This window comes from Ammospiza caudacuta, chromosome 13 (assembly GCF_027887145.1).
Source record: "Ammospiza caudacuta isolate bAmmCau1 chromosome 13, bAmmCau1.pri, whole genome shotgun sequence".
Taxonomy (NCBI): Eukaryota; Metazoa; Chordata; class Aves; order Passeriformes; family Passerellidae; genus Ammospiza; species Ammospiza caudacuta.
In genome coordinates this window covers 20,140,911-20,166,740 of record NC_080605.1, presented here as the reverse complement: position 1 = coordinate 20,166,740, position 25,830 = coordinate 20,140,911, and the positions used below count along the sequence as shown (strand labels likewise).

General features: G+C 56.1%; 1 protein-coding gene across 3 annotated transcripts; it reads left to right on the top strand.

Moving 5' to 3' along the window:
- The first annotated feature begins 1,138 nt into the window (after window positions 1–1,138).
- KIAA0513 (KIAA0513 ortholog) lies at window positions 1,139–24,691 on the top strand. 3 transcript variants are annotated; one of them, XM_058813516.1, is made up of 13 exons: window positions 1,139–1,309; window positions 14,124–14,634; window positions 15,649–15,748; window positions 16,130–16,203; window positions 16,335–16,405; window positions 16,847–17,054; window positions 17,442–17,482; window positions 17,931–18,009; window positions 18,477–18,554; window positions 20,039–20,068; window positions 22,309–22,389; window positions 22,636–22,730; window positions 22,842–24,691. In XM_058813516.1, the coding sequence occupies exons 2-13, from the start codon at window positions 14,267–14,269 to the stop codon at window positions 22,889–22,891; spliced, it is 1,275 nt and encodes a 424-aa protein (XP_058669499.1). In that variant the 5' UTR covers window positions 1,139–1,309; window positions 14,124–14,266; the 3' UTR covers window positions 22,892–24,691. The 3 variants fall into 3 exon arrangements, with proteins under 3 accessions (XP_058669499.1, XP_058669498.1, XP_058669500.1); XM_058813515.1 differs by lacking the exon at window positions 1,139–1,309 and adding an exon at window positions 8,860–8,966; XM_058813517.1 differs by lacking the exons at window positions 1,139–1,309; window positions 20,039–20,068 and adding an exon at window positions 8,860–8,966.
- The last annotated feature ends 1,139 nt before the right edge of the window (window positions 24,692–25,830 follow it).

The following is a 25,830-nucleotide window of genomic DNA, read 5'->3' as shown; positions in this document are numbered from 1 at the left end:
AGCAGACCCAGGGAATTTAGCTTTGGGGTTTTTATCAGAACTGTGGGATTTTATCAGAGTTTTGGGGTTTTATCAGAGCTTTGGGGTTTTCATCAGAGCATTGGAGTTTTCATCAGAACTTTGGGTTTTTATCAGAACTTTGGGTTTTTCATCAGAGTTTTGGGGTTTTAAGCAGAACTTTGGGGTTTTTATTAAATGTGGGATGGAATGGGGATAATGTGTTCATTCCCTGAGCAGACCCAGGGAATTTAGCTTCGGGGTTTTCATCGGAGTTTTAGGGTTTTCATCAGAGTTTTGGGGTTTTCATCGGAACTGTGGGGTTTTCATCGGAACTTTGGGGTTTTCATCAGAGCTTTGGGGTTTTCATGGGAGCTTTGGGGTTTTTTATCATAGTTTTGAGGTTTTATAATAACTTTGGGGTTTTCATCAGAGTTTTGGGGTTTTTATTAGAACTTGGGGGTTTACATTAGAACTTTGGGGTTTTTATCAGAACCTTGGGGTTTTCATCAGAGCTTTGGGATTTTTTTATCAGAACTTTGATGTTTTATCAGAGTTTTGGCGTTTTCATCAGAAATTTGGGGCTGAGATAGGTTCGTGTTCCTCTTTGGGCTGCGGGATGCGTTCCCCCGTGTCCCCATCCCCTTGCCGTGCTCAGGGTGTGTGTGACAGCCCCGGAGGCGGTGACAGCAGCCCTGCTGGCCCGTGCCACACCCGTGCCACACCCGTGCCACACCTTTCCCGTGGGTGCCGTGCCCGGCGGCCCCGCAGGAGCCCGGACAGGTCCTTCCAGTCCCGCCGGAGCTGCGGGCGGCGCCCGGGGCCGGGGAAAGCAGCGAGCGGGGACAGCCCGGACAAACTCGCCTTGTTTGGCTTTCGCTTTGTCACCCGGAGCTGGAATTAATCATTGCTCGGCGGCAGGGCCGGCAGGAGTGTCCGTGCGTCTGTCCGTGCGTCTGTCCGTGCGTCTGTCCGTGTGTCTATCTGTGCGTCTGTCCGTGTGTCTATCTGTGCGTCTGTCCGTGCGTCTGTCCGTGTGTCTGTCCGTGTGTCTGTCCGTGCGTCTGTCCGTGTGTCTATCTGTGCGTCTGTCCGTGTGTCTATCTGTGCGTCTGTCCGTGCGTCTGTCCGTGCGTCTGTCCGTGTGTCTGTCCGTGTGTCTATCTGTGCGTCTGTCCGTGTGTCTGTCCGTGTGTCTGTCCGTGCGTCTGTCCGTGCGTCTGTCCGTGTGTCCGTCCCTGTCCGTGTGTCTGTCCCTCTCTCTGTCCCTGTCCCGCATCGCCGATGGAAGGAGCAGCCCCAGGGCCAGGAGGTAAAAAGAGAATTTTGGGGTCCCCCCGGGGCGGGCTGAGCTGCTGGGAGGGAATATCGGGGGCTGGGCTGCAGCAGGGAATGGCAAAAAGTTGTGAAATTTGCGGGTTTTGCACTGTTTTGGGTGGTGAGGAGGGCGAGCCTCAGAGATCCCAAATTGTGGCATCCCTGCTGCAATCGGCAATGGCAAAAAGTTGGAGTGGCAAAAGTTGGGAAATTTGCTGTAGTTTGGAAATTTTTTTGCATCACTTTGTGTGGCGAGGAGGGCAAACCTCAGTGAGCAGAGATCCTAAATTGTGGAATATCTGCTGCTCCTCTCCAGGGGCTCATCCATGGCCCTGTGTGACACATCCACGGCCCTGAGTGTCACATCCATGGCCCTGTGTGACACATCCATGGCCCTGAGTGTCACATCCATGGCACTGAGTGTCACATTCATGGCCCTGTGTGACACATCCACGGCCCTGAGTGTCACATCCATGGCCCTGTGTGACACATCCATGGCCCTGAGTGTCACATCCATGGCACTGAGTGTCACATTCATGGCCCTGAGTGTCACATCCACGGCCCTGAGTGTCACATCCATGGCCCTGTGTGACACATCCACGGCCCTGAGTGTCACATCCATGGCCCTGTGTGTCACATCCACGGCCCTGAGTGTCACATCCATGGCCCTGTGTGTCACATCCACGGCCCTGAGTGTCACATCCATGGCCCTGTGTGTCACATCCATGGCCCTGAGTGTCACATCCACGGCCCTGAGTGTCACATCCATGGCCCTGTGTGACACATCCATGGCCCTGTGTGTCACATCCACGGCCCTGAGTGTCACATCCATGGCACTGAGTGTCACATCCATGGCCCTGTGTGACACATCCATGGCCCTGTGTGACACATCCACGGCCCTGAGTGTCACATCCACGGCCCTGAGTGTCACATCCACGGCCCTGAGTGTCACATCCACGGCCCTGAGTGTCACATCCATCCCCTGCATTGTCCCTGCACTGCCTGGCTCCTGCTCTCGCAGATGGCTGCAGTGGCAATTGCTGCCTCCAAGGATGAGTTTGGGAATTCCTGGTTGGGGTTTTACCCAGCGTGGGGTGGAGTTTTACACACACACACACACAGAGAGCTCCAGGAGTCACTGCTGGGGCTGGAAGGGAAATTACAGCACACAAACACTGCAGAGAGCCCGGGGGCCTGGCCAGGGGAGCAGCTTGGGGTGTGAAATCAGAGAGTCATGGAATGGTTTGGGTTAGAAGGGACCTCAAAGAGCATCTTGTTCCACATCTCAGCTCAAAATGAGCTTGGTTTGGGTAGATTTGGGTGTGTGTTAAAAAGTAGTCATTTGGGGTGACTGGCACTGATATCCCATCCCATCCCATCCCATCCCATCCCATCCCATCCCATCCCTCTGATCCCACTGCAAGGAGCTCACCCCATCACAGAGCTGCAAGACCCTGAGCTGCTTTCCATGCCTGGAGTGAATTCAGTTATTTTGCTGTTATTTTTATTATTCTTGTTTATTTGCTCATGAATTTGGAAGGTCTTTGTGCAAACCAGTGAGGGATGGGATTCCCTGGGGATGAAGTCATTCCCTGCATGGAGGTTCTTCTCTCCTCCCTGTCCCTGTCCCTGTTCCTTGGTGATGCTGAATCCCTTGGGACTGCAGAGGTGACACCTCAGCAGGGGATGGGTCAGGTGGATCCAATCTTTGTCAGGATTTGGGAATAAAATCAGGAAAAGGACATTGATTGGATCCCGCTGGGGCTGGTTTGGCACGGGTTGGATCCCTCTGCGGCTGGTTTGGCACGGGTTGGATCCTGCTGGGGCTGGTTTGGCACGGGTTGGATCCTTCTGGGGCTGGTTTGGCACGGGTTGGATCCCCCTGGGGCTGGTTTGGCACGGGTTGGATCCTGCTGGGGCTGGTTTGGCACGGGTTGGATCCCTCTGGGGCTGGTTTGGCACGGGTTGGATCCCCCTGGGGCTGGTTTGGCACGGGTTGGATCCCTCTGGGGCTGGTTTGGCGCGGGTTGGGTCCTTCTGGGGCTGGTTTGGCACGGGTTGGATCCCCCTGGGGCTGGTTTGGCACAGGTTGGATCCTTCTGGGGCTGGTTTGGCACGGGTTGGATCCTGCTGGGGCTCCTCCCCAGCTCCATGGGGACTTGCAGGGTGCAGATCTCTGAGGATGTTCCTGCACTGAGCTGGATGAATCCAAACAAGACCCAGGATTATTTGGAGGAGAGGAGCCCCATTCCCACTGCTCCAGCCTGTGCCAGCCTCTCCACCTGTGTCTCCCTCTGTAAATACATTCAGCTTTCCTTTTAGGAAAGATAAAACACATTTCCTCCTCTGTGTCAGGACTTTGCTGCAGATTCCAGGCAGGCTGAGGGTAATTGTAGCATTTCCATCCTCCTGGCTGAGCTGCTCTGCTCTGTCACAGTGTGGTGCCAGATGTTTGCTGGCCCTGGGGACACAGGGCAGGGTTTTCCCTCCCTGAAGCAATCAGCATCACAGAGGCTGTGACAGCCTGGGGCAAACCCACGATTCTGTGTCCTCCCCACGTGGGATCCATCTGTGGGATGGCCCCGGGGAGGGCAGAGCATCCCCAGCCATGGTTTGGGGTGGGAATGTGGCTCTGGCACCTTCTGTGGGAATATCACACCAAAATAATTTGGCCTGGGGCCATTTTCCTAACCTGGATCCCAGCTGGGCTTTGTGGGGGAAGCTGCAGGTCAGAGCAGGGTTTGTCTCCTCCTGCTCTTCCCTTCTGTTGGGGTAAGGAGGAGAAATCTCTGCTTTAAACCATGAGAACCGAGCAAAGAGAACCCCTGGCTGTGCCAGGCTGGCACAGGGGGAGGGTTCCCATGCCCAGGTGGCACTCAGGGGATGTGGAGCTGGGAGTGCAGGTCCCCGTCCCCAAACACCTCCAGACATGAGGAGAAGGAAGCTCTGGGGTGTGACAGTGTTCACAGGGGTCTGAGGATGAGGGAAGAGACGAGGCTCTGACTCCATGCTTCAGAACATGGAGTTTCAGAAGGATATTATATTATATTATATTATATTATATTATATTATATTATATTATATTATATTATTTATACATTATACATTATACATTATGCATTATACATTATACATTATATAATACATAGTATCTCTTATATAATATATAATATTATATATTGTATATTATATAATATTATTTATATAATATAATATTATATATAATATATAATATATTATATATAATAATATATAATAATATATTATATTAGTTATATTGAAACTATACTAAAAGAATAGAAGAAAGGATTTTATCAGAAGGCTTATTAAGAACAGAAAAAGAAGGAATTATAACAAACACTTGTGAGTCTCAGAGAGCCCAAGCCAGCTGGGCTGTGGTTGGCCATTAATTAGAAACAACTCCATGAGACCAATCACAGATGCACCTGTTGCATTCCACAGCAGCAGATAATCATTGTTTAAATTTTGTTCCTGAGGCCTCTCAGGAGGAAAAAATCCCAAGGAAAGGATTTTCCATAAAAGATGTCTGCGACACTGGTGCCTCCTGCATCAGATCCCCACCCAGCACTGAGAAAATCCCAGGATTTCCCCAAGTGTGGAGCAAACTGGAGTGTCCAGCATGGGAGGGTCCAGCTTAAAGCCACAAACAGGATTGGATTAGGAGGGATTTGCAGAGGGTCAGCGTGCAGGAGCAGCTTACTCAGGTTTGCAGCAGCTGTGTCACAACCAGCCCTGGTGTGGCAACGCTGGGGTTGCGTTGTGCTGCTCTGGGTGCTGGGTTTGAGGGGCCAGGAGCTCAGAGCAGCACCAGGAACCTGAGATCTTCCTTGTCTTGGGAGGCTGAGCCAAATCTCTGAGCCCTGACATGGTGGAGGGTGAGTTGTTTTGGGGGGCTTGGGTGGTTTCCTGCTATTAATGCAAATTAATTCATCCTGGTGCAAATGAATCCATCCTGGGGCTGTGGCTGGGTGCTGTTGGAGCCTCTGGTTGTCCCTGTCCCTCTCCAGGAGCTTTGGCTCTGCTGGCACAGCCCTGCCCGAGGAGCTGCCCCTCTTTGTGCACAGGGCAGCCTGGCCTGGGGTGTTACAGAGCCTGGCATTTGGGGTTTTCATCAGAGATTTGGGGTTTTCATCAGAGTTTTGGGGTTTTATCAGAGTTTTGGGGGTTTTTATCAGAGCTTTAGGATTTTATCAGAGGTTTGGGGTTTTTATAAGAAGTTTGGGGTTTTCATCAGAGTTTTGGGGGTTTTATCAGAGGGTTTGAGGTTTTTATCAGAGCTGCTATCTCATTCCTCACAGCAGCATTTTACAGGCTCACTCAGGGGCTGGATGACCCCTGGGGTCATTCCCAGCTCAGGACATTTTGTGGTTCCGGGACCCTTCTGCCACCAAAGCCCTTCCTGGGTCTGCAGCTCCTCCCCTGGCCTTGCTGCTCAGGGCTGGGAGGCAAAAAATTACCCAATGCTTCAGGAACTTCCACAAAATCTGCTTCCCCTGAACGGTGGGGTGTCACCCTGATGGGGACATCACCCTGTCCCTAATGGGGACATCACCCTGTCCCTAATGGGGACATCACCTTCTCCCTGATGGAGCTGTCACCCTGATGGGGACATCACCTGGTCCCTGATGGGGACATCACCCTGTCCCTGGTAGGGGCCTCTCCTCCCCTTGCTCAGGTGAAGAATCCCCAGGCAGGGCTGCGAGCTGAGGTGGAGGAGACACAAAACCTCACACAACCATGGGAATTTTAGGTTTAGTTTGGAAGGGACCTTAAAGCTCTTCCCATTCCAGCCCTTTCCAGCACCCCAGGCTGCTCCAAGCCCTGTCCAGCCGGGCCTGGAGCATCTCCAGGTGCCAGAGATGTGTGAGCTCCCAGGATTTCCACCTGCCATGCTGCAAACCCAGGGTGAGGAGCAGAATAAACAGAATAAAACCAACCAAACAACAAGGACTGGTGAGGAGGAGGCACCGAACCCTCCCGTGGTGCCCTGTCAGAACTGGGGGTGTTTTTTCCCCTGTCACTTGCAATTCCTGAAGTCTGCCTTAATTACAACAATCACCCAGGGCAGGCAGGCAATTAGGGATGCTCCTGGGTTCCTGCTGAGCTGTGTCACAGGGAGCTGCTCCCTCTGTGGGTGGTGATGATGATGATGACGATGATGGGTGCGCAGCATCCCCGGTTGGGGATGGAGGGGACAAAGAGCAGTTTCACGCTAATTCCATCCTTTGACGAGGATGCTCCGTGGCAGCAGTGACTCACCCGCCTCCAGAGCACTGAACGCCACCCAGCTGAGGCTTGGGGTTCATTTCCAGGGGTGCCCTTGGGCAGCAGAGCTCAGCTTTGGCCGGGCTGTGCCAGGGGTGCTGCATTCCCCACCCCAGCAGGGTTTCCCTGGGATCACAATTCCCTGCTCCACAGGGGGAGGTTTTTGCTGGCTGCTTTTTCCTCTTCTTGGGGACCAGAGTGGGACTGCAGGGTGTGCTGGGGCAGCAGCTCCTGTGCCCTGTCCACGGGGGATGCTCTGATGCACAGAAAAGGGCTCTGCTCAGCGTTGGGGTGATGCTGGCGTGGGGAGGATGAGCAGGAGCAGGGATCCTGTGCTGATATGGGGGTTTCCAGCCTCCTCTGCTCCCCCAAATCCTCAGGGAGACTCCTCTGGATGAATCCAGCAGTGCCAGGGTCCTTTTGGGAGAGCTGGCACAGGCTGGCAAGGGCAGAGCTCCTCTTGGTGGCCTCCTCTCTAAACTCGTTTGTTTCTCTTTGTGTCAGAGACTCCCCTTTGCTGAGAGCACCCCAAAATTGCCTGGCCCAGAACATCCCTCCTAGGGGCTCAGCCTTGCCCTGTCCCCATGTCTGCCCATGAAACCCCTGCAGTTTTCCTCCCAAGGCTCAGGGAGAAGCCAGACCTGTCCTGGTGCTGCTCCCACCCAGTTCCTCCTCCCCACCTCTGCTCTCACCTGAGCCTTTTCCCCCGGAGTGGCTCAGCTGGGCAGGGGCAGAGCAGATAATTCCCAATCCTCAGGGAGCTGAGTGCTGGGGAGGCCTGAAAACCAGCTAAAGGTGAGGGAAAGGGTGAAGAATTCCCCTTTGATGGGGATCCTGCTTATTATGGTTTAATATTCCAGTTGTCAGGGTGCAGAGGGGCTTGGACAAGGAGTTTTGGGCTGGAGAATCCCCCTTTTGTGGGAACCCCACCTCATTCTGGTTAATGGTTGGGATATCTGCATGTGCAGGTAGTTAGGCTGGTTTGGGCTGGAGAATCTCTCTTTAATGGGGACCTCACCTTATTTTAGTCAATATTTGGGATATCTGCATGTGGTGGAACTTAGGCTGGTTTGGGCTGGAGAATTTGTCTTTGATGTGGATGTCTTTCCTGAATATCCCAGATATCAGGGTGCACAGGGGCTTGGATGGGCTGGTTTGGGCTGGAGAATCCCCCTTTAGTGGGAACCCCACCTTATTCTGGTTAATATTTGGGATGTCTGCAAGTGCAGGTAGTAAGGTTGTTTGGGGCTGGAAAATCTCCCTTTTCTGGGAACCCCACCTTATTCTTTTAAGATATTGGGTTAATATTTGGGATATCTGCATGTGCCAGCACTTTAGGCTGGTTTGGGCTGGAGAATCCCTTTTTAATGAACACCCCACCTCATTTTCCTCAATATTTTTTCCCATCTGCACCTGCAGGGACTTAAGATAATTTTGGCCCCCTTTTAATGGGGACCCCACAATATTTTGGTCCATATTTTCCATATTTGCCTGTGCAGCTACTTTAGGCTGGACAACTCCTCTCTGATGGGGATCCCACTTAATTTTCCTTAATATTTCTCAACATAGGGCTCACAGGGGCTGGTTTTGGGGGAGAATGGGGAATCCCTCCCTGAGTGGGAATCTCTCCCCAGGCTGTGAGCTGTGGGAAGGGTTCTGGGGAGCCAGCACAGCGTGGAGAACTCCTCTCTGATGGGGATCCCCCCTGATTCTTCTTAATATAGGGCACACAGGGGCTGGTTTTGGGGGAGGATGGGGATTCCCTCTCTGGGTGGGGATCGCTCCCTGGGTGAAACGCTGGCTCTGGGCAGCCAGCACAGCGTGGAGAACTCCTCTCTGATGGGGATCCCACCTAATTTTCCTTAATATTTCTCAATATAGGGCGTACAAGGGCCGGTTTTGGGGGAGGATGGGGATTCCCTCTCTGGATGGGGATCGCTCCCCGGGTGAAATGCTGGCTGTGTGCCACGGGAAGGGCTCTGGGGATCCACCACAGCGTGGAGAACTCCTCTCTGATGGGGGGGTCCCACCTAATTTTTCTCGACATAGGGTGCACAGGGGCCGGTTTTGGGGGAGGATGGGGATTCCCTCTCCGGGTGGGGCTCCCTCCCTGGGCCGTGTGCCGCAGGAAGGGCTCCGTGAGCCAGCGCAGCGTGCCCGGGTGGCACCGGGAGCTGCTCCCGGCGCTGAGCGCGCAGCCGCGCGTGGGCACCGGGAGCGCCGGAGCTCCGCACGGAGAGAGGGAGAGAGGGAGGGAAGGAAGGAGGGACAGCAGCGTCCCCGCGTCCCTGCATCGCCCGTCCCCGGCCTGCCGGATGCTGCCGGGGCAGCGGCGAGCCGAGGCGCTGCGGGGCTCCCGGCTGCAGGTAAGGGAGGAGGGAGGATGAGGATGAGGATGGCGCCGTGACCCCGCCTGGGGACAGGCCTGCGCTCGGCTGGGCTTTAATCCGTTTTTCTGAGCCCATATCCCGCTCGGGAGGGGGACACCCCGCTTTTTTTGCCCCAGCTGGTTTTGGGTTCAGCATCCAGGGGGTGCAGCCATCGTGCCCGGGGGCTCCCGGTGTTCCTGGGCTCCGTTTGCAGCTCCGGCTCCATCCCGGATCCCCCTCCGGCGCTGGAAACAGAATTCCCCATTTCCCATGGGAATGGGGGGCTGAGGGTGGTCGGGGCAGGGAACCCCCCCCCTCCATCCCCGCGTGTGCTTTTTGGGGAGATCATTTCCAAAACACAGCCTGGTACGGCCCCCCTGGTACGGGAGGAATTTTAGCCCGGTAAAAATGGGAATTGCGGAATAAATCGCCCCGGTTTGGGGTTCCCTGGGGATGTGGCCGTGGCTGTGTGGGAGCTGCGAGGCTGCGGAGTGTGAAAGGAGAAACCGCAGCTCGCACAAAAGCCCGGCTTGCGCAGCTCGGGTTTATTAAAGGGACATTTAATTCTCCTCGCAAGGCGGACGGGGAGCTGCCATCTGGTGTCTGATGGCAGCGGGGGAAAGGGAAAGGCGCTCGGGGAAGGGAAGCAGGGCAAGCTGGGAGCTCGCCGGGCTCGGGTGGCCGGGAAGTGGCTCCGCTTCGAGGGCTGGGTGATGGTTTGGGAGCGCTCCGAGCGAGCCAAAGCCGGGCTTGGGGAGGGGAAGGATCCGCCTGGATCTCCCAGCGCTGGGGTTGGGAGAGGAGGTGATGATGGGGAATAGATGCTATAAACCTACAGGTATCGCACGCCAAAATCCTCCCTTGTCAGGGATTGGGGTCCCGGTGCGGCTCGGGACGGGCTGGGAGCGGACCCTGGCATGCACCGAGCGTGTGCGGTCTCTGCCCCGCCTGGCACCGCTCTCAGGTACCCCCTGGCATGCAGGGCATTATTTTAGGGGGTCTCAGGGCTGCAGCAGGGTTGTGCCTTGGCCAGGGCACAGCCGGAGCCTCCCCGATAAAGCCGGGAGCGCATCCCGGCCCCGGGATCTGTGCCCAGCCCAGCCAGGGGAATTTCGGCTCTGCAAAGCGCCAGGATGAGTTTAAACGAGGAGGTTTGTGTGTTTAAATCCAGCGGGGCGCTGGGAGCGGGGTAAGCGCGGTACCCCCGGGTCTCGGGCGCGTTTGGGGCTCTGGCACGGAACGGGTCCGTGCCCCCGTGCCGGTGTGTTCTGCCCGGGGCAGGGACACGGGAACAGGACTGACCAGTTCCCGGCGGGACACACGCTGTTCCCGGCCGGCACACCGAGTTTCCCTTGGCAGGCGCTCACTCAGCCGTGCCCAGGGTGCCCTGCAGGGCCGGGCTGGCGCAGCGCGGGGCAGAGCGGCTGTCCCCGGCAGTGCCACTCCCGTGCCAGACCCGTGCCAGGGCACTGCGAGCCCCCGGGGTGGATGGGCCAAGGGAGGGTTTCCAGGGAGGGCCGCAGCGTGGAGAGATGCCAGCAGCGAGCAGTGGCGCTCTGCCAGCCCCCGAGCAGCGGTGACACCAAAAATCCCTCCCGGCCTGTCCCCGGGACTGCCTCCTCTGCAGGCATCAGCGTTCTGCCCCCTTTCCTGCAGGATGGGAAGGGTTTGTGCCTGGCACAGCTGGCACAGAGCCGTGAGATGCGTTGGCATCACCTGTGCAGCAGAACAGGGCACAAACCCTGCCCTGGCTGGGGCCGGGTGCTGCCCAGGTGAGCATCCCTCGCCCCCGCACAGCAGCGGGATGCAGGAACCCCTGGCATGGATACAGGAGCCCTGGCATGGATGCAGGAACCCCTGGCATGGATACAGGAACACTGGCATGGATGCAGGCAGCCCTTATCATGGACACAGTAGCAGGGCTCTCTGCAGAGCTCTGGCTCTGCCCAAACGAGCAGAGTTGTCCCGTCTGTGCTGCCAAATCGAGTCCTGCAGCAACATCAGTTGTGGATTTACCCCTTTCCATGAGCTGAGTGCCCACAGGGGCTCTCAGAGCTCCTGCACTCCGTGTCTGGGTGCCAGCCTGCAGGGATGAGGCCAGGAGGAGGCAGGCAGAGGTTTCTTTGCTTTAATTACAGTTTTTAGTCATCCCTGACAGCTCCAGTCTCCGTGCAGGATGCAGTGTGTGGGTTGGAGCAGTGTCACCGAGCTGATAACAGGGATTATTATCTCAGTTTGTCATCCAGCTCTGGGGACAGGCTGGGAGCAGAGCATTGGGCTGGAGAGAGAGGAGAGCTGGGGCACAGCTTGGCCAAGCCCTGCTCCCCACTGGGATTTCCATTGGATTGGATCCCAGTTCCCAGGTGTGAATCGCTGAGGCCCCACAGCAAACCTGACCTCAGCACCTGGAAAAATCCCCGAGGGGAAAACTTCAAACCTGACCTCAGCACCTGGAAAAAGCCCCCAGGGAAAACTCCATGCAGGGCTTAGGGATGCTGGGAGGTCCAGCCAGGAATGCCGGATTCAAGGGCAGGTCATGGATAAAAGCTGCTTGCACAATGTGCAGCTGTAGGTGAATCATTCACATTCACCCCAGCGTTCCTTTTTAGTAAAATCAGGCATTTCCCAAAGTTTCAGGGCACCATGGCTTTCCTGTGGCATTCACAGCATGGCTTCAGCACATTCATGGATTTTATTCCTGAGCTGATGCCTCCACTTGTCTGGTTGAGCTTCATGGTTAAAGTCAGAACTGCTGAATTTCAGGATGATGCTGGAGCTCATGATGTTGTATCAAGGCTGCCAAGCAGCCTAAAAATCCCTTTTTATTCCAGAGCCCTCATTTACTGTCAGACTTGACCCAGCCAGGCATGGAACCCCCTGGGCTGTGCTGGGATGTGCAGCTGAGCTGAGTCCATGAGTGCCAGCTGTGGGATCTGAGGCTCTCCTTTGGAATTTTGGCTACTCCTCCCCTGGATTTGTCCTGCTGGAGCAATGAGGTTGGGGAGTGGGGACAGGGCTGGTTCTACAGCTGGTTTTGGGTTTGAAGCTCTTCTGGGCTCTGTGCTGAGAACTTTTGGGGGAACCTGGGCGGCTGCCAACACCTTGGGACACCTTGGTGGCCTTCACTCAAGGGCAGGGCTTTAACATGAGCTGGGCAGTGAGGGGTTAAACCTTTCCCCTCCCCCTGTGAGCAGGATGCACTCCTGGGGCTGCTGGGCTGGACTCCAAGTCCTCCTTCCCATGTGCCAGGGCCTCACCACAAGAATTCCCTCCCAATGTCCCATCCAACCCTGTCCTCTGGCAGAGGGAGCCATTCCTTGTGTCCTGTCACTCCATGCCTTCATCCAAAATCTCTCTCCAGCTCTCCTGGAGCCCTTTAGGTACTGGAAGGGGCTCTGAGCTTTCCCTGGAACCTTCTCTCCATCAGTGCCAAAGGGACTTTGCAGCTGCTGTGGGAGTGGGAAGGGATGGAGGCGGATGGATGGATGGATGGATGGATGGATGGATGGATGGATGGATGGATGGATGGAGGGATGGATGGATGGATGGATGGAGGGATGGATGGAGGGAGGGAGGGAGGGAGGGAGGGAGGGAGGGAGGGAGGGAGGGAGGGAGGGAGGGAGGGAGGGATGGATGGATCCATGGATGGAGGGATGGATCCATGGATGGAGGGATGGATGGATCCATGGATGGAGGGATGGATCCATGGATGGATGGATGGATGCAGGTCCCTGCAGCTGGAGGGGTGCTTTGGGATTGGGTCACACTGCCAGGGCACGGAGCCAGGCTGCAGCTGGCTGGATCCCCATGGGAATGGGAACCCTGCCAGTCCCTGCTGTGCTGCAGCCTTGGGCTGCTCCTCTCCCAAGAGCCAAACTCTGCCCAGCTCCTGGGGCTCACCAGTGTCCCTGGGGCTCACCAGTGTCCCTGGGAGCAGCTTTAGGTGTGTGCCAGGGGCTCAGTGTGAGGGAAGCTGGCACAGAAGCTGCCAGCTGAGGTGGCTGCAGGGCTTCTGCCACCCCAGGTGACTTTTCTCTCTGTCCCTGCTGTCCCAGCCACTCAAGGAGCTGTGTTTCTCTCACTGTCCAGTGCCCACAGGGCCCCTGGAGGAGAGGAGGAGGGGGATGCTGCTGAAGAGCAGCTGCTCCTGCAGCCCAGGGGTTGTTTTCCCACTGTGCTGTGTTTGGTGAAACACGTCAGATCTGCTTTCAGCCTGATCTGTTTGTCTGATGAACTGGACATCGGTCCTTTGGGGGATTTCTGCTCTGGGGGTGCTTGCCTGTGTCCTGGGATCAGCTCCCTGGAAGGCATGGGGCTGTGTCTGTGCTGCTGTCGTGGTGCCCTGGGTTTGTCACTGTCACCTGTGCTGCTGTCCCTGCTCCTGTGCCCGGATGCTGCAGTGTGTGCTGGGTTTCAGACGCTACAATTCACCCCCTCCTGGGGCAGAAACACCCTCAGGGAGTTCTCTGTGACTCTCTGACACAGGGACAGCTTCAGGGTGGCCTCTTTTGCTGCAGCACTGTCCAGGATGGGCACATGCTGGAGCATCCCCATCCATCCCCATCCCCGTGCTCTCTGTACCTCCCTTGCAGGACCTTTGCAATCTGGGGTGTCAAACGCCTTAACTGCAGTCCAGAGCTTTGCATCCTCATCCCATTCCAGTTCCTGTGGTGTCCAACATCCCCCTTCCATTCCCAGCTCAATGTGTGTTAAATTCCAGGATGCTCCACCCCGGGATGATCCCATTTCCCAACGGGGTCAGACAGAGCCCTGAGCAGAGAGAGGCCGGGGACAGGAGGATGCCAGGGCTGCCCTGCAGAGCCACCAGTGTCCTGCCAGCTGCTGGCTCCTGCCAGCCCAGTTCTGCCCGTCAGGCCACGAGATGTCACATCCCAAATGTGACATGTGGAGCTGAGGCTCCGATTGTCCCTTTTCTGGGCTAAAGGATGGAAAACCCTCTCGAGCGGTGCCGGCAGCGTGTGAGCATTCCATGGGATTGCTGATTCACGTGGCTGCTGGAGAGGAGCCAGCTCTGTGTGTACCTCAGTGCTGGGGGACATCCTGGGGACACTGTGGGTGCTGGCCTTGCCCAAGCTCCATGGTGGTGGCTCCCCGGGGTCCTGTCCCCACTTTTGTCCCCCTTGTGCCTTTCAGATGTGCTGTGGTAACCCGTGCCCTGCCAGCAGCTCCTGCCTGCCTTAGCCAGCATCCTGCCAGCCATGGCCTCAACGCCCCAGTGAGGGACAAAAGGACGAGGAGAGAGTGTCCCCAACAGTGCCACATCCCCTGGGAGAGCCATGGAGGCCCCTCTGGATGTGCCTGTAGGGAACCTCATTGACTTTGACAGCGAAACGCCCGCCTGTGACCCCTCAGAGCCGGCTCCCGCTGCCCTCAGCGACAACGGCCACCGAGGGGATGACAACGGTGACACGGGGGATGACAATGGCCACCCGGGGGACACAGAGGACGTGGCTGCCGAGGAGAGCGATGCCACCGAGTCAGCAGACAGCGAGAACGACATGGGGGGCTCTCCCCAGCACTGGGGCGGCCCCCGGCGCTCCTCGTCCAACGAGTCCCTCTCGTCCGGCCAGAGCGCGGAGTCGGCGCCGCGGGACGAGCGCAGGGAGTTCATGCGGGGTTATGTGGAGAAGATCTTCACGGGGGGGTGAGTGAGCAGGGACAGGCACATCCCTCAGGACAGACAGGGATCTGGCTGCTGTCCCACCCCAGGAGCAGCAGTTTGTCCTTCCCCTTCATGGCTTTAGGGGGATGTGGTTTGTGATGGTGTTTGCAGGCGTCTGAGGATGAGGGAAGGGATGAGGATCTGACTCCATGTTTCAGAAGGCTTGATTTATTATTTTATGATATTTATTATATTAAAAGTATACTAAAAGAATAGAAGAAAGGGTTTCATCAGAAGGCTGGCTAAGAATAGAAAAAGAAGCAATGATAACAAAAGCTTCTGTCTTGGACAGAGAGCCCAAGCCAGCTGACTGTGATTGGCCATTAATTAGAAACAACTCCATGAGACCAATCACAGATGCACCTGTTGCATTCCACAGCAGCAGATAACCATTGTTTACATTTTGTTCCTGAGGCCTCTCAGCTTCTCAGGAGGAAAAATCCTAAGGAAAGAATTTTTCAGAAAATATCATGGCTGCAGTGGTTTTTGCCTTGCACTCCTCTCCTGGCCGCATCTCCCACCCCCAGCTTCCCTCCCTTCTCTGTCCCCATTCCCATGCCAGGGGCTCACTGTCCCCATCCCCTCTCCCCACTGATGCTCAGGGCAGTGCCAGTGGCCCACACGTGCCCAGGGACCCTGTGGCAGCCCCTGGCTGTGCCCCCAGCCCTGCATCCCTCAGCTCTCCGTGTCAGGCTGGATGCAGCAAATGGAGCGTGAGGAGCAGCAACAGGGCTTGGTTTTGCTCTGGGGCTCCCTGCCTGTCTCTGGAGCTCAGTTTCTGCTCACCCTGTCCTTGGCTCTTCCCTTCTCCCCCTGCCTTTGGTTTCCCTCCTGCCAGGGAGGGAGAAAAGAGCAGCACAAGGCGAGGGATGACAAAATGGATGCTGCTCTCCTCCTCTTCCCCTGCTTCCTCCAGCACCAGGATGCTGATGCCAAGGGGGGATACAGGTCACATCCTCGGCTTTAATGATGTTTTTTATTCTTTCCCTGTTGCAGAGAGGATCTGGACCAGGAGGAGAAGGCCAGGTTTGGGGAGCTGTGCAGCAGCGAGGACGGGAAGGGCAGGGAGTGGTTTGCGAGATACGTGAGCGCCCAGGTAAGGGGAGAACAGGGATCCTGCAACAGCCTCAGGGCAGGGGGATTGAATCATACCCCAGAGAAGTATTTTTGGAAGGCAGGAACTCAAGGAAAGTGAGGAACCACAGACAGGAGTGAATAAATGCATTTTGAGCAGTTAAATACACCCTTGGTGCAACGTGGGAGAGAATTCACTCGGTTTATTTAAAATTAAATCCCACCAGCACTCAGACACATCCCATTCCTTAAAAATAAATACCCCAAACCCAGACAGGCACAATGCTTAATCTGAGGGGAATCTCAGCCATGAGGGCTCTTTTCCCTGGCCATGGGGAGGGTCCTGGGCTCTGTCCCTGTGCTGTGTGATACCTGGGCTCTGTCCTGGGCTCTGTCCCTGCAGCGCTGCAACTCCAAGTGTGTCTCAGAGCAGACCTTCTACCGCCTGATGCAGTCCTTCGCCCTCGTGCTCTTTGAGTAAGTCCTGGGGTCACTCTGGGGCTTGGTGGGAACTGCAGACAAAACTGAAGGGTCCAAAAGGCCCTGAGGGCAGAGCTCTGTGGGCTCCCATCACGGGGCGTCCTCACTGAGGCCTCCCTCCGTGCCAGGTGTCACCAGATGGACGATTTCAGCCCTGCCAAGAACCTCATGACCATGTGCTTCACCTATTACTACATAGGTAAGGGAGCCTGCACCCCTGGGGAGGCTCTGCTGCTGTGAAATGTGTCCTGTGCATGGGAAAGGTGCTGGAGGGGTGGAAAAGAGCCCAGAATCCATGCAAACCTGGCAGAGCTCCTGCTGGGGTGGTGATGCTGCTTTGTGCTCACTTCCAGCCAGGAATATTTGTGTGTGACAGCCCCCAGGGTGGGATGTGAGCACCCCAGCCCAGAAACACCTTGGTTTATTGTTTGGTGTGCAATGGCTGCTCCTCCACAGGGGGGTTGGATTTTCTGTCCAAAATGGGAGTGGGGAGGATAAAAATAAAAACTTCCAGGAGCTGGGATGGGATCTGGGGTGTTCCCATCTCCTGGTGGTGCAGCCTGGAGCTGGATGCAGGTCCCCAGCAGCTGGCAGCACTCAGGGCCGTGTGCCCGCTGAGCTCCTGGCACATTTTCCCCAGGGAAGCCCCAGGCCCTGCCCCTGGAGGCCAAGGAGAAGCCCACGGGCAGCATCGACTCGTACCTGAAGTCAGCCAACACGTGGCTGGCTGAGAAGAAGGACATTGCAGAGAGGCTGCTGAAAAACACCTCAGCCAAGACAGAGAACGTCAAGGGCTTCTTCGGGGGCCTGGAGACCAAACTGAAGGGTCCTGGCAGCAAAAAGAGCGAGTGGGTACCACTCCCTTGGGGGGCTGGGCTGGCACCATGGGGTGTGAGGCCACCGTGGGGCTGCCATGGCCACCAGAGCCTGGTCCCGTCTTCAGTCACTGTCACCTCGTGGTCTGAGAGTCCTGCTTCCCTTGGCCATTGTCCTGATTGCTCCTGATTTGTCTCAAAACTGAGACAGCCACAGAATTATGTGGTTCCAAGCTTGTGCATCATCTCTGTGGTGAGGGGAGGGATGTCACTGTTTCACTGTCTCTTTGTCACTTTCTGGCCCTGGGGACGGTGGCATGGGATCAGGGGGTCTCTCAAATGAGGTTCCCACTGCCAGGGGGCCATGGGCTGTTGGGGGGGCAGGATTTTTGGGGCTGACATTGATTTCTTGTGCCACAGAGAAGGTGAAGACAAACCAAAGGAGAAGCTGAAGAAGACAGGTGAGTGCAGCCAGTGAAATAGGAATGGCCATGGCACCCCTGGGGAAGGAGAGAGGGGTGGAAAGGCTGGAATCCCTTGGGATTAGGTTTGAAATTCCAATCACAACTCTTGTCCTGTGAGGATCTTGTCCTCAGTGTCACAGGCTGCAGAGGTTTGGGCACCCACTGCCTTGAGCTTTGGTGGTGCAGCAGTCTCCCCCAGCACCTGTGAGTGCTCCCAAAGTGGTCCAGTCCCTCCAGGATCCTCCTGGGACATCCCTGCCATCCTCAGGGCTGATCCCTGCCCTCCAAGGGCACTCAGAGCTGCTCCCCCCATTGCAGGGATGTGTTTGGTTTGCAACCCATCCCATTGCTCAGCTACCAAACTGGGACAGAGCACAAAATCCACACGTGGGTGGGAAGCTGGGAGTCCCCCATGTGCTGGTGTGTGACTGTGTTGTCCCCACAGTGTCCCTGCAGAGCCCAGAGGAGGAGAAGAAAGGGGAGAAGATCTACCTGTACATGCACCTCAAGCAGCAGCCGATCTGGTAAAGCCCCTGGATGAGCTGGCCCTGCCTGGGGAGGGTCTGTCCTGCTGTCCATGTGTCCCCAGATGGTCACCAGTGCCCCTAACAGAGCTGGCCTTGGCTTTGGCACGTCCCTTGTGCTAATGAGAGAGCGTTTGCAGCCACCAAAGGGCTGGTGCAGAAATCTGCCAGGTTTGTTGGGCCCACCCTGACCCTTGGGAGGACTCAGGGACAGGATGGGTGAGACTGGGGAATCCTGGAGTGGTTTGGGTTAAATCCCATTATTCCATGCCATTATTCCATCCCATCCCATCCCACCCTGCCACGGCAGGGACACCTTCCACTGTCCCAGACTGCTCCAAACCTCATCCAGCCTGGCCTTGGGCACTGCCAGGGATGCAGGGGCAGCCACAGCTGCTCTGGGCACTCTGTGGTACCCAATTATCAATCCCAATTAGCCATTCCCAGCCTTCCCTCCCTCCCTGCAGGCACAACCTCCGTTTCTGGAACGCCGCCTTCTTCGACGCCGTGCACTGCGAGCGCAGGAAGAGATCCCCCACCACCAGGTAGGACACGTCCCTGTGGGAAAAGGACACCCTGTGTCCCCTCCAGCCCCTCAGGGAGCTCCCCCCAACAGCCCTGAGCTCGTCCAGCCCTGGGGAAATGCTCTGCTTTCCATCCCCACTGGAATCCTGCCGGGAGCACTGGGCAGTGCTGGTGAGATCTGCAGCCTGGCAGGGCTTTGGGAGCAGGAATGGGGTTTTTGCTTCTTGTGCAGCATTTCTGGGGGAACCAAACCCTAGAGATGTGCTCAGAAATCCCAGCCAGGGCTGAGGCTGCTGGTGCTGAGTTTGCCAGCAGGGAGGTGGCAAACTGGGTCTGGGAGGTGCTCGGTGCAGCCACCAGGATGGAGGGGATGTCCCAGCTGTCCCCAGCAGCAGCCAGCAAGGAGAGAAGCTGGGGAGCCCCCAAAACTGTGATAAACCTGCCAGGGATGGGGCTGCTCGCGTCAGGGGGTGCAGAAGTGGGTGAGACACTCACCAAGCTTGTGCCCATGTCTTGCTGCACCCGGAGCTGTGTGAGGGCTCCGGCCTCTCCCTCCTCTCCCGGCAGCAGTTTCCCACTCCCAGCCAGCCCCTCCTGCTGTCTGTGCAGTGCCTGAGGCTCTGAGCTCTCCCTGGAGCCCTGGAGCTGCCCCTTTCCCCACCTCAGAGCTCTGCCAGCCCCCTCTGTGTGCCCCAAACCCCGAGCTGAGCGCAGCAGCCCTGGCTCACGCCCCGGGATGCTGTGCCAGCCTCAGCTCTCGGATCAATCCCTGTTTTCCCCTTTATTGCTTTCCTTTTTCTCTCCCAAGCACGCAGGGAAGAGCCTGCAGAGCAGCAGCGTGGCCATAACTGCATTTGCTCTGATTAAGCCCCAAATTAGCAGCAGCAAGTGCCTCACAAGGACAGACGCCACCGGCAGCTGCTCCCTGCTCCCAGTGCCTCTCCCAATTAATCTGATGGCTGAGCTGGAGCAAGCCTGGCTGACAAAGGAGCTTTGGGAGCTGCAGCCTGGAGAATCCTGCGTGTCTCAGGGGGTTGGGAGGTGGTGGTGACCCCCCCGAGTCATTGGAGAGGATGCAGAGTCCTTACAGTGAGCTGAGGATTGAAATCCCTGCTGGGATTGGGGCTGGGTTTGGAATTCCAGATTTCCAGGTCGGAAATTGGCCGTGGCAGATGCCCAGAAGATCCATGAGGATGGGGCTGAGGCCACCTCTGTGCTGGGGTGGCCAGGACACCTCTGGGGTGGCCAGGACACCTCTGGGGTGCCCGAGCTTTGTCTTTTGCGAGACCTTTGGGGAGGATTTTCCTCCTCTGGGTGGGGAGGGCAGGGGAGGGGGGGAAGGAATCACAACTAAACTCCTCTTTTTTCTCTCTCTTTCCTCTCTCTCTCTCTGCCTCTAACAACCTTCTTCCATCTCCTCCTCTCTCCGTTCCCCCCGCCCCTGTGTCTTGCATGTCCTTTTCTCGCGCCACCTTTGTGGGCCCCGTTTCTGCCGCCGCTCCAGAGGGAACCCTGGGGAGGAAGAGGAGAAGAGGTGTGTCTGTCCCTGTCCTTCCTTAGTGTCCATGTGCTCCCTTCAGGTCCAGATCCTGCCCTGGGGACGGGGGGATGTGTTTTGGGGGGCTCTGCAAGGCCCTTTCTCCATGGAGGTTTGAGCGTGAGCATCGCCCTCCCCAAGGGCCTGAGGGGTTTAGATCGGCTCCTCTTTCATGTGGCTCTTAAAAAGGAGCCTGAATGGTTTCAAGCTGTGATATTTCTCTGGGAACATCCCTCTGGGCAGGTTTTTGGGCATGAACTGAGTCTCTTTGTGTAGAAAGCATCCCCCTCTCCTGTCCTTCCTGCTTGCTCCTGGCTTCTGCTGCCACTTAGAGGTGCTGGGGATCCTTTGCCAGCTGGAAAAGCTGCTCCTTTTCCATTTTTAATGCGCTTTTCTGCTGCCGTCCCTTAACAAAATTAAAACTGCAGATGGGGAGGGCTGCATGTCACAATTGGGAGCGTGTCCTTGGGGCCACGAGCTGGGAGCGGTCACTGCTCCCTTGGAGTGAGGGGAATGGGGCAAATCCCTCCAGGTGATGGCATCAGCAAGGGGATGAGGAGTTCTGGAAGCCTGGCAGTGAATTTTCTGTGTGGCTGAGGAATGTCCTGGCTGAGGGATGGTGTAAATGTCACTACTGGTGTTTGCTGCTGCTGCTGGAAGAGAAAGGAGTTGATGGAAACTTCTCAGCGCATCCAGGCACAGCAAGGCTTCCCTGGTACCCAAAATCAAACCCCACAGCCCAGGGGGTTCATCACCCCTGTTCCTGTCCTGCTGGTGAACATCAAAGGCTTTGAGTGGAGCCACATGTGGGTTTTCTCCCTTCCCAGGCATGTTACTCTCCAGTAATAAGCCAGAAACACGGCCAGATTTTTTGTTGAGTACTTTGATAATGTTTTTTCTCCCTTCTTCCTCCCTCCAAAACATAAAAAGGCAGGAAAAAAAGAGTTACAAACATGCCTCTTCTGTAAGTGAGCCAGTGGGGTCTGTGAAGTTCTGCTTCCAGATTTCAAAGCCCCTTAATTCAATTCTTCCCCTCTCCTTTCAGCCTCTGCATTTGGCTGTGTGTTTTATTTGTTATCCTAAGCTTTATCTGAGAGAAATTACACCTTCTTTTATTTAAAAAATTTCCCCTGAAACATGTTGTGTGCATTTCCAGAGCCCTGTAAACAATGAGCTGCTGGCTGCAGGCTCAGCTCAGCACTTTGCACATCTGGGTTGGGGTGATTTAGTGGGGACTGGTTCCCTTGGTGGGGTCAGCCTGTCTGACCACCCATTTTCTCCCAGTTCCAGGCCCACTGGGGCTGAGCCAGCCTCTCTGAATTTTGGGTGAGATCTCCTATATCTCAATTTCCCCCCCAGCACAGCTCTTTCCTTCTGCTTGCTGTTCTGGCCAGCTACAAGTGTCCCTTCTTCTCCTGGTGTTCTCCTCTTCCTTCTCCTCCATTTTTCTTCTGCCTGTCCCTGTTTCTCCTCACTTCTCCTCCTCCTATCCTTGGCTGTAACCTCACCTGGTTCTCGGGAAGGGGCTGCCTTCACATCCTGGAGCTGTAGATTCCCTGGCATGCGTGCACTGGGCCCTGCTGCCACCACCCCAGTGACATCCCTGTGGCACAGGCTTCATCCCCGGGGTGGGGACTCTGCCCCTGCCCAGAGCTGGCTGCAAACACCCAGAGCTTCAGCCCCCGCAGCCCTGAAGGTGCTGCTGCAGCTGCAGGGAGCCAGGGCAGCCTCAGGGCACTGCTGGCCTGCGGGGATGGGTGTGGGAGCTCCTGTCTGAGGGGGGGGTATGTTTGGGGAGCACCTTGGCAGGGATTTGGGGAGTTGGAGATGAGGGACAGCTGCCTGGTGTCCCCCTGTCACCATCCCAGGCTGGGGGGCTTCAGCAGAGCCATGCTGGGGTGGCCACCCCTGCTTCCTCCCCGTGGCCACGGTGAGCTCTGTGCTGGAGGGACCAATGCTCTTTTTAGCTCTTAATCAGGGCCTTTCCAGGCAAAGCCAAGGTTGGATAAGGTTTTTTTTTTCCCTGGGGCATCTCTTGCTTTGCTCCAGGGCAGGAGCTCTGCAGATGGATCCATGCTGTGAGCTCATCCAACACCCAGCACCTCACCCAGGGGCTCTCCCGTGCTCCAAGGGGCTCTTGGTGCCTTCCTGTCCTCCAGCAGCGTGGCCCAGGGTGGGAGGAAGCAGGCAGGGGGTGCTGAGGTGGCAGTGGTGCCAGAGTGGCCTGTTCCTTGCAGGGAGAAGTGGTGCCACATGACGCAGGAGGAGCGCGACGACAGCCTGCGCTTCAACGAGAACATCACCTTCGGGCAGCTGGGGTGAGCAGGGCATGGGGACCCCCCTGGGGACACCTCCAGCTGTTCCCCCTCTGGGCACATCCCTTATGGTGCAGAGCATCTTTGATGCTTCTCCCTGGGACCACTCCTGCCCTTTCTGTTGAACACCCAAAGGGACCAAGCCGAGCGTCATCCCATGCAAGGGGCTGTGGAGAGGAGGAGGAAGGTGGGGGGAAGAAGGGGCTTCCTGGCCATTCTCTCACCCAGAACCTCTCTCTCCTCCCTCAGCACCTTCATCCACAACATGCTGGCCTTTGGCCTCAACAAGAAGCTCTGCAGTGACTTCCTGAAGAAGCAGGCGACCATCGGCAACTTGGACGAAGGTAGGGCAGAGCCCGGGGCATGTGCAGCTGGAATTCCGGAATTCTGGGGGGATGCAGCATGGATGGGGTGGTTCAGCAGCCTCCCTGAGCCCTTCTCTCTCTCCTTCCCAGAGCAATACAAGCTGCTCAGTGACCACATCGAGCAGATGGCCCCGGAGTAGCTGCTGGGCAGAGGCGGAGACGGCGGCCGGCCAGGTGGGGAGGGAGAGGAGCCCACCCCGGGGCTACCTGAGACTGCAGCTGGGCTACCGGCAAACCAAACCACACCACGAGCTGCAATAAAACCTGCATGATCGTCCATCAAACTCTAGAGCTGCCCCAGGGCAGCCTGTAGACATAGGAGCCAAGCAGCCCCCGCCCTCGCCAGACCCTCCCGCCTCTGTTGTCGGAGTAGATGCTCCCAAAAGTGAATTTGGTTGGTTAAAAAGCAAAACAAAACACAAGGGGAAAGCAGGAAGAGCGTGGCAGTGCAGCCCCCAGGTGCTGAGTGAGCAGCACTCCCATGATGAGGGCTCTGGTGGTAAATCCAGAGGGATCCAAGGCTGCCTTTCCCTGCTGGAGCCCCCTCGCTGATGATGCTGGAGGTGATGGCAGGGACCACAGCCACCCCTCAGTCAGGTTCTGTGCTGTCTGCTGGGTGTCACCACTGCCTGGGGACATGGGCAGGGTGGCGCCTTGCTGGGGACAGAGGTGGGGATGGCAGAGCTCTGCTGCCACCCTCCCTGGGAGCTGGAGGGAAATCCTTCCCTTGGGAAGCCTTCACCGTGCTGCCCGTGTGGGTTTGCACCTCTGGGCAGAGGGACAGCACTTTGCTCCATATCATTAGCCTGGATCAGTAGGAAAAAAGCCATGGCCTTGGGCAGGATTGCAGGCAGAGGCAGAGGAGCTCTGCCTGCCTTGGGAGGAGATGACAAAACCTCATCCCTCTCCCTGCTGCCCTGTCAGGGCGGGGATGCTGCTGCATTGTGACATTTCCCAAAGCCTCCCGGCATCCTGTGGCAGTAGATTAATGTCCTCCTTCCCCAGGCTGCTCCTCTCTGCCCCCTCCTTTGCTCCAGCTGCTCATCCATCAAACCTGAAGCAGCCCTGTCCAAAGGACACCTCCTGCTCTGCTCCAGGGGCTGCAGATCTGTTTTATCCCTTGGACCTTGGCACGGTGTTTGCAGAGAGGCTGGGGACACGGGGACATCTCTGGGGACACAGGGACATCTCTGGGGACACAGGGACATCGCTGGGGACACAGGGACATCTCTGGGGACATCTCTGGGGACACAGGGACATTGCTGGGGACATCACTGCTCCCCTCTGCAAGGAGCAGAAACCCCCAGCCCTGCACAGCCAAGGGTCCAACAGTCTCACCCCAAAACCATCACCCTGAAACACGAGTCCAGGTTTCAAACAATCCCTTTTTCCCTGTGCTGCCAGCTGTATCCCATAGGAAATAGCATAAAAGGATAATTTTTCCACCTAGCTCTTGGCTTCTGGTGTCATTTCCAAGCATCAAAGTGATGCTTTTACCTAAGCTGGGCTTCCCTTGCTGCTGGGGATGGGATCTGTGCTGGGTCTTGTAGGAAGGACAAATCCAGCACCAATTTTAGCTTGGCCGTTCCCAAACCTGGGCAGAGTCACTGGAGAAGGGGTTTTGTTGGGATCAGGGGCTGATGTTGGTCCCTCATCCCAAAAACCCCTTCCTGCTGGATAAAATGTGCTGCACCATGAGCAGCTCCTGGAGCATCCCATCCCCGTGGCCTTCCCTGTCTCTGTCTCCACTCAGGTCTTTCCCAAATCCTCCTTCATTTCTTTATTATTATTATTATTTTTTTTTCCAACATGAAAAGAAATGTTCAGCGCTGAAGTATATATATATATTATTTGCATGTGTATTTTTCTATAAAAACAATTAAAATCCAATAAAAAATAGCCATAAACCCTCCCTGACTGGGACTGTGTGAAGGATGGGATGTGAGAGAGAGAGAGATTGGAATAAATTATCTTAGAAATGAATATTTTCTCTCAATTGTTGTTGTGTTTTTTAAGCAGATGGATTTTCTCTACATTGTTCAACCTCAGTGGTCCCTGGTGCCTCCACCAGCTTCTCCCTTTTGATGATCTATTTTTTAATAGAGAAAAATTGTTGTACCTTTTACGGAGATATTCACATTTGCCCCGGAGCCAGAGAGGCACTTGAAGGAGATTTCATTTTTATTTTCTTTTCCCTTGTGCTTTCCATCTCTGCCAGCAGCCTCGGAGCTGATGGCAGAGCTGGGATCCTGCTCTGGCCTTGGGACATTTGATTTCAGTGTATTTAAAAATCAATTACTCAGTATTATCTTATTAAAAGAAAAGCTGTTCCCTTAGGTTAGCAGGTGGGAATGTCACATTCCAGCCAGGATTCAGAGTCCACGTCCCCTCAGGTCTCTGTGTGGCCAAGCTGAGCCTGCTCCTTGTCCTGCAGGGCTGGTTTCTCTCTTGCTAGCCACGTTTTTCTTAGGAAGGAGCTTTCCCTGCTCCTTGTTTTTATTGAATTACCCCTGTGCAGGAGGGAAACCCACCAGCCCCAAGGCTTGGATGTTTTCCCTGGGCGTGGACTGCTCAGCTATGGAAAACAAAGAGCCTGGGATCAGTTCTGTTCCCTCCACCTGCTGAGTTCCTTATCAGCCGGCTGTGCCTGATAAGTTTGTGTGTATAGGAAGGGAGGGGCTTGTTCCTGGGGTATTTGCCCAGCTCCACGTGCCCTTTGCAGCAGGTGCCCCCTGGCACCTCCCTTTTCCTGGTTTTGCTGCCTGGGTGCTTAGAATTGTTTTGGGAGGCACTTTAGGAAGTGGGGATGAGATTTGGGGCTGCTGAATCCCAGCCTGGGAGGGTGGCAGATCCATGAATGACCAGTTACCCTGGAGCTGGGAGATCTGAGCTCTGGGAAGTGCCAAGGGACAGCATCCCTGTCCTGCTGGGGAAGTGCCAAGGGACGGTGTCCTGTCCTGCTTGTGAAGTGCCAAGGGACAGCGTCCTTGTCCTGCTCAGGTGGTGGCCATTGAGCCAATTTAGTCCTTACTGTTAAAAAGTTAAAAAAGTGGTGTCACCACACCCAAGAGGGTCAGCT

What these genes read in the sequence shown, in the direction of transcription:
- KIAA0513 (XM_058813516.1), top strand. Translation starts at nt 14,267, where the DNA reads ATGGAGGCCCCTCTGGATGTGCCTGTAGGGAACCTCATTGACTTTGAC. An exon ending in TTCGCCCTCGTGCTCTTTGA is followed by an intron (nt 16,204 to 16,334) that starts GTAAGTCCTGGG and finishes CCTCCGTGCCAG; the next exon opens with GTGTCACCAGATGGACGATT. An exon ending in CTCAAGCAGCAGCCGATCTG is followed by an intron (nt 18,010 to 18,476) that starts GTAAAGCCCCTG and finishes CCCTCCCTGCAG; the next exon opens with GCACAACCTCCGTTTCTGGA.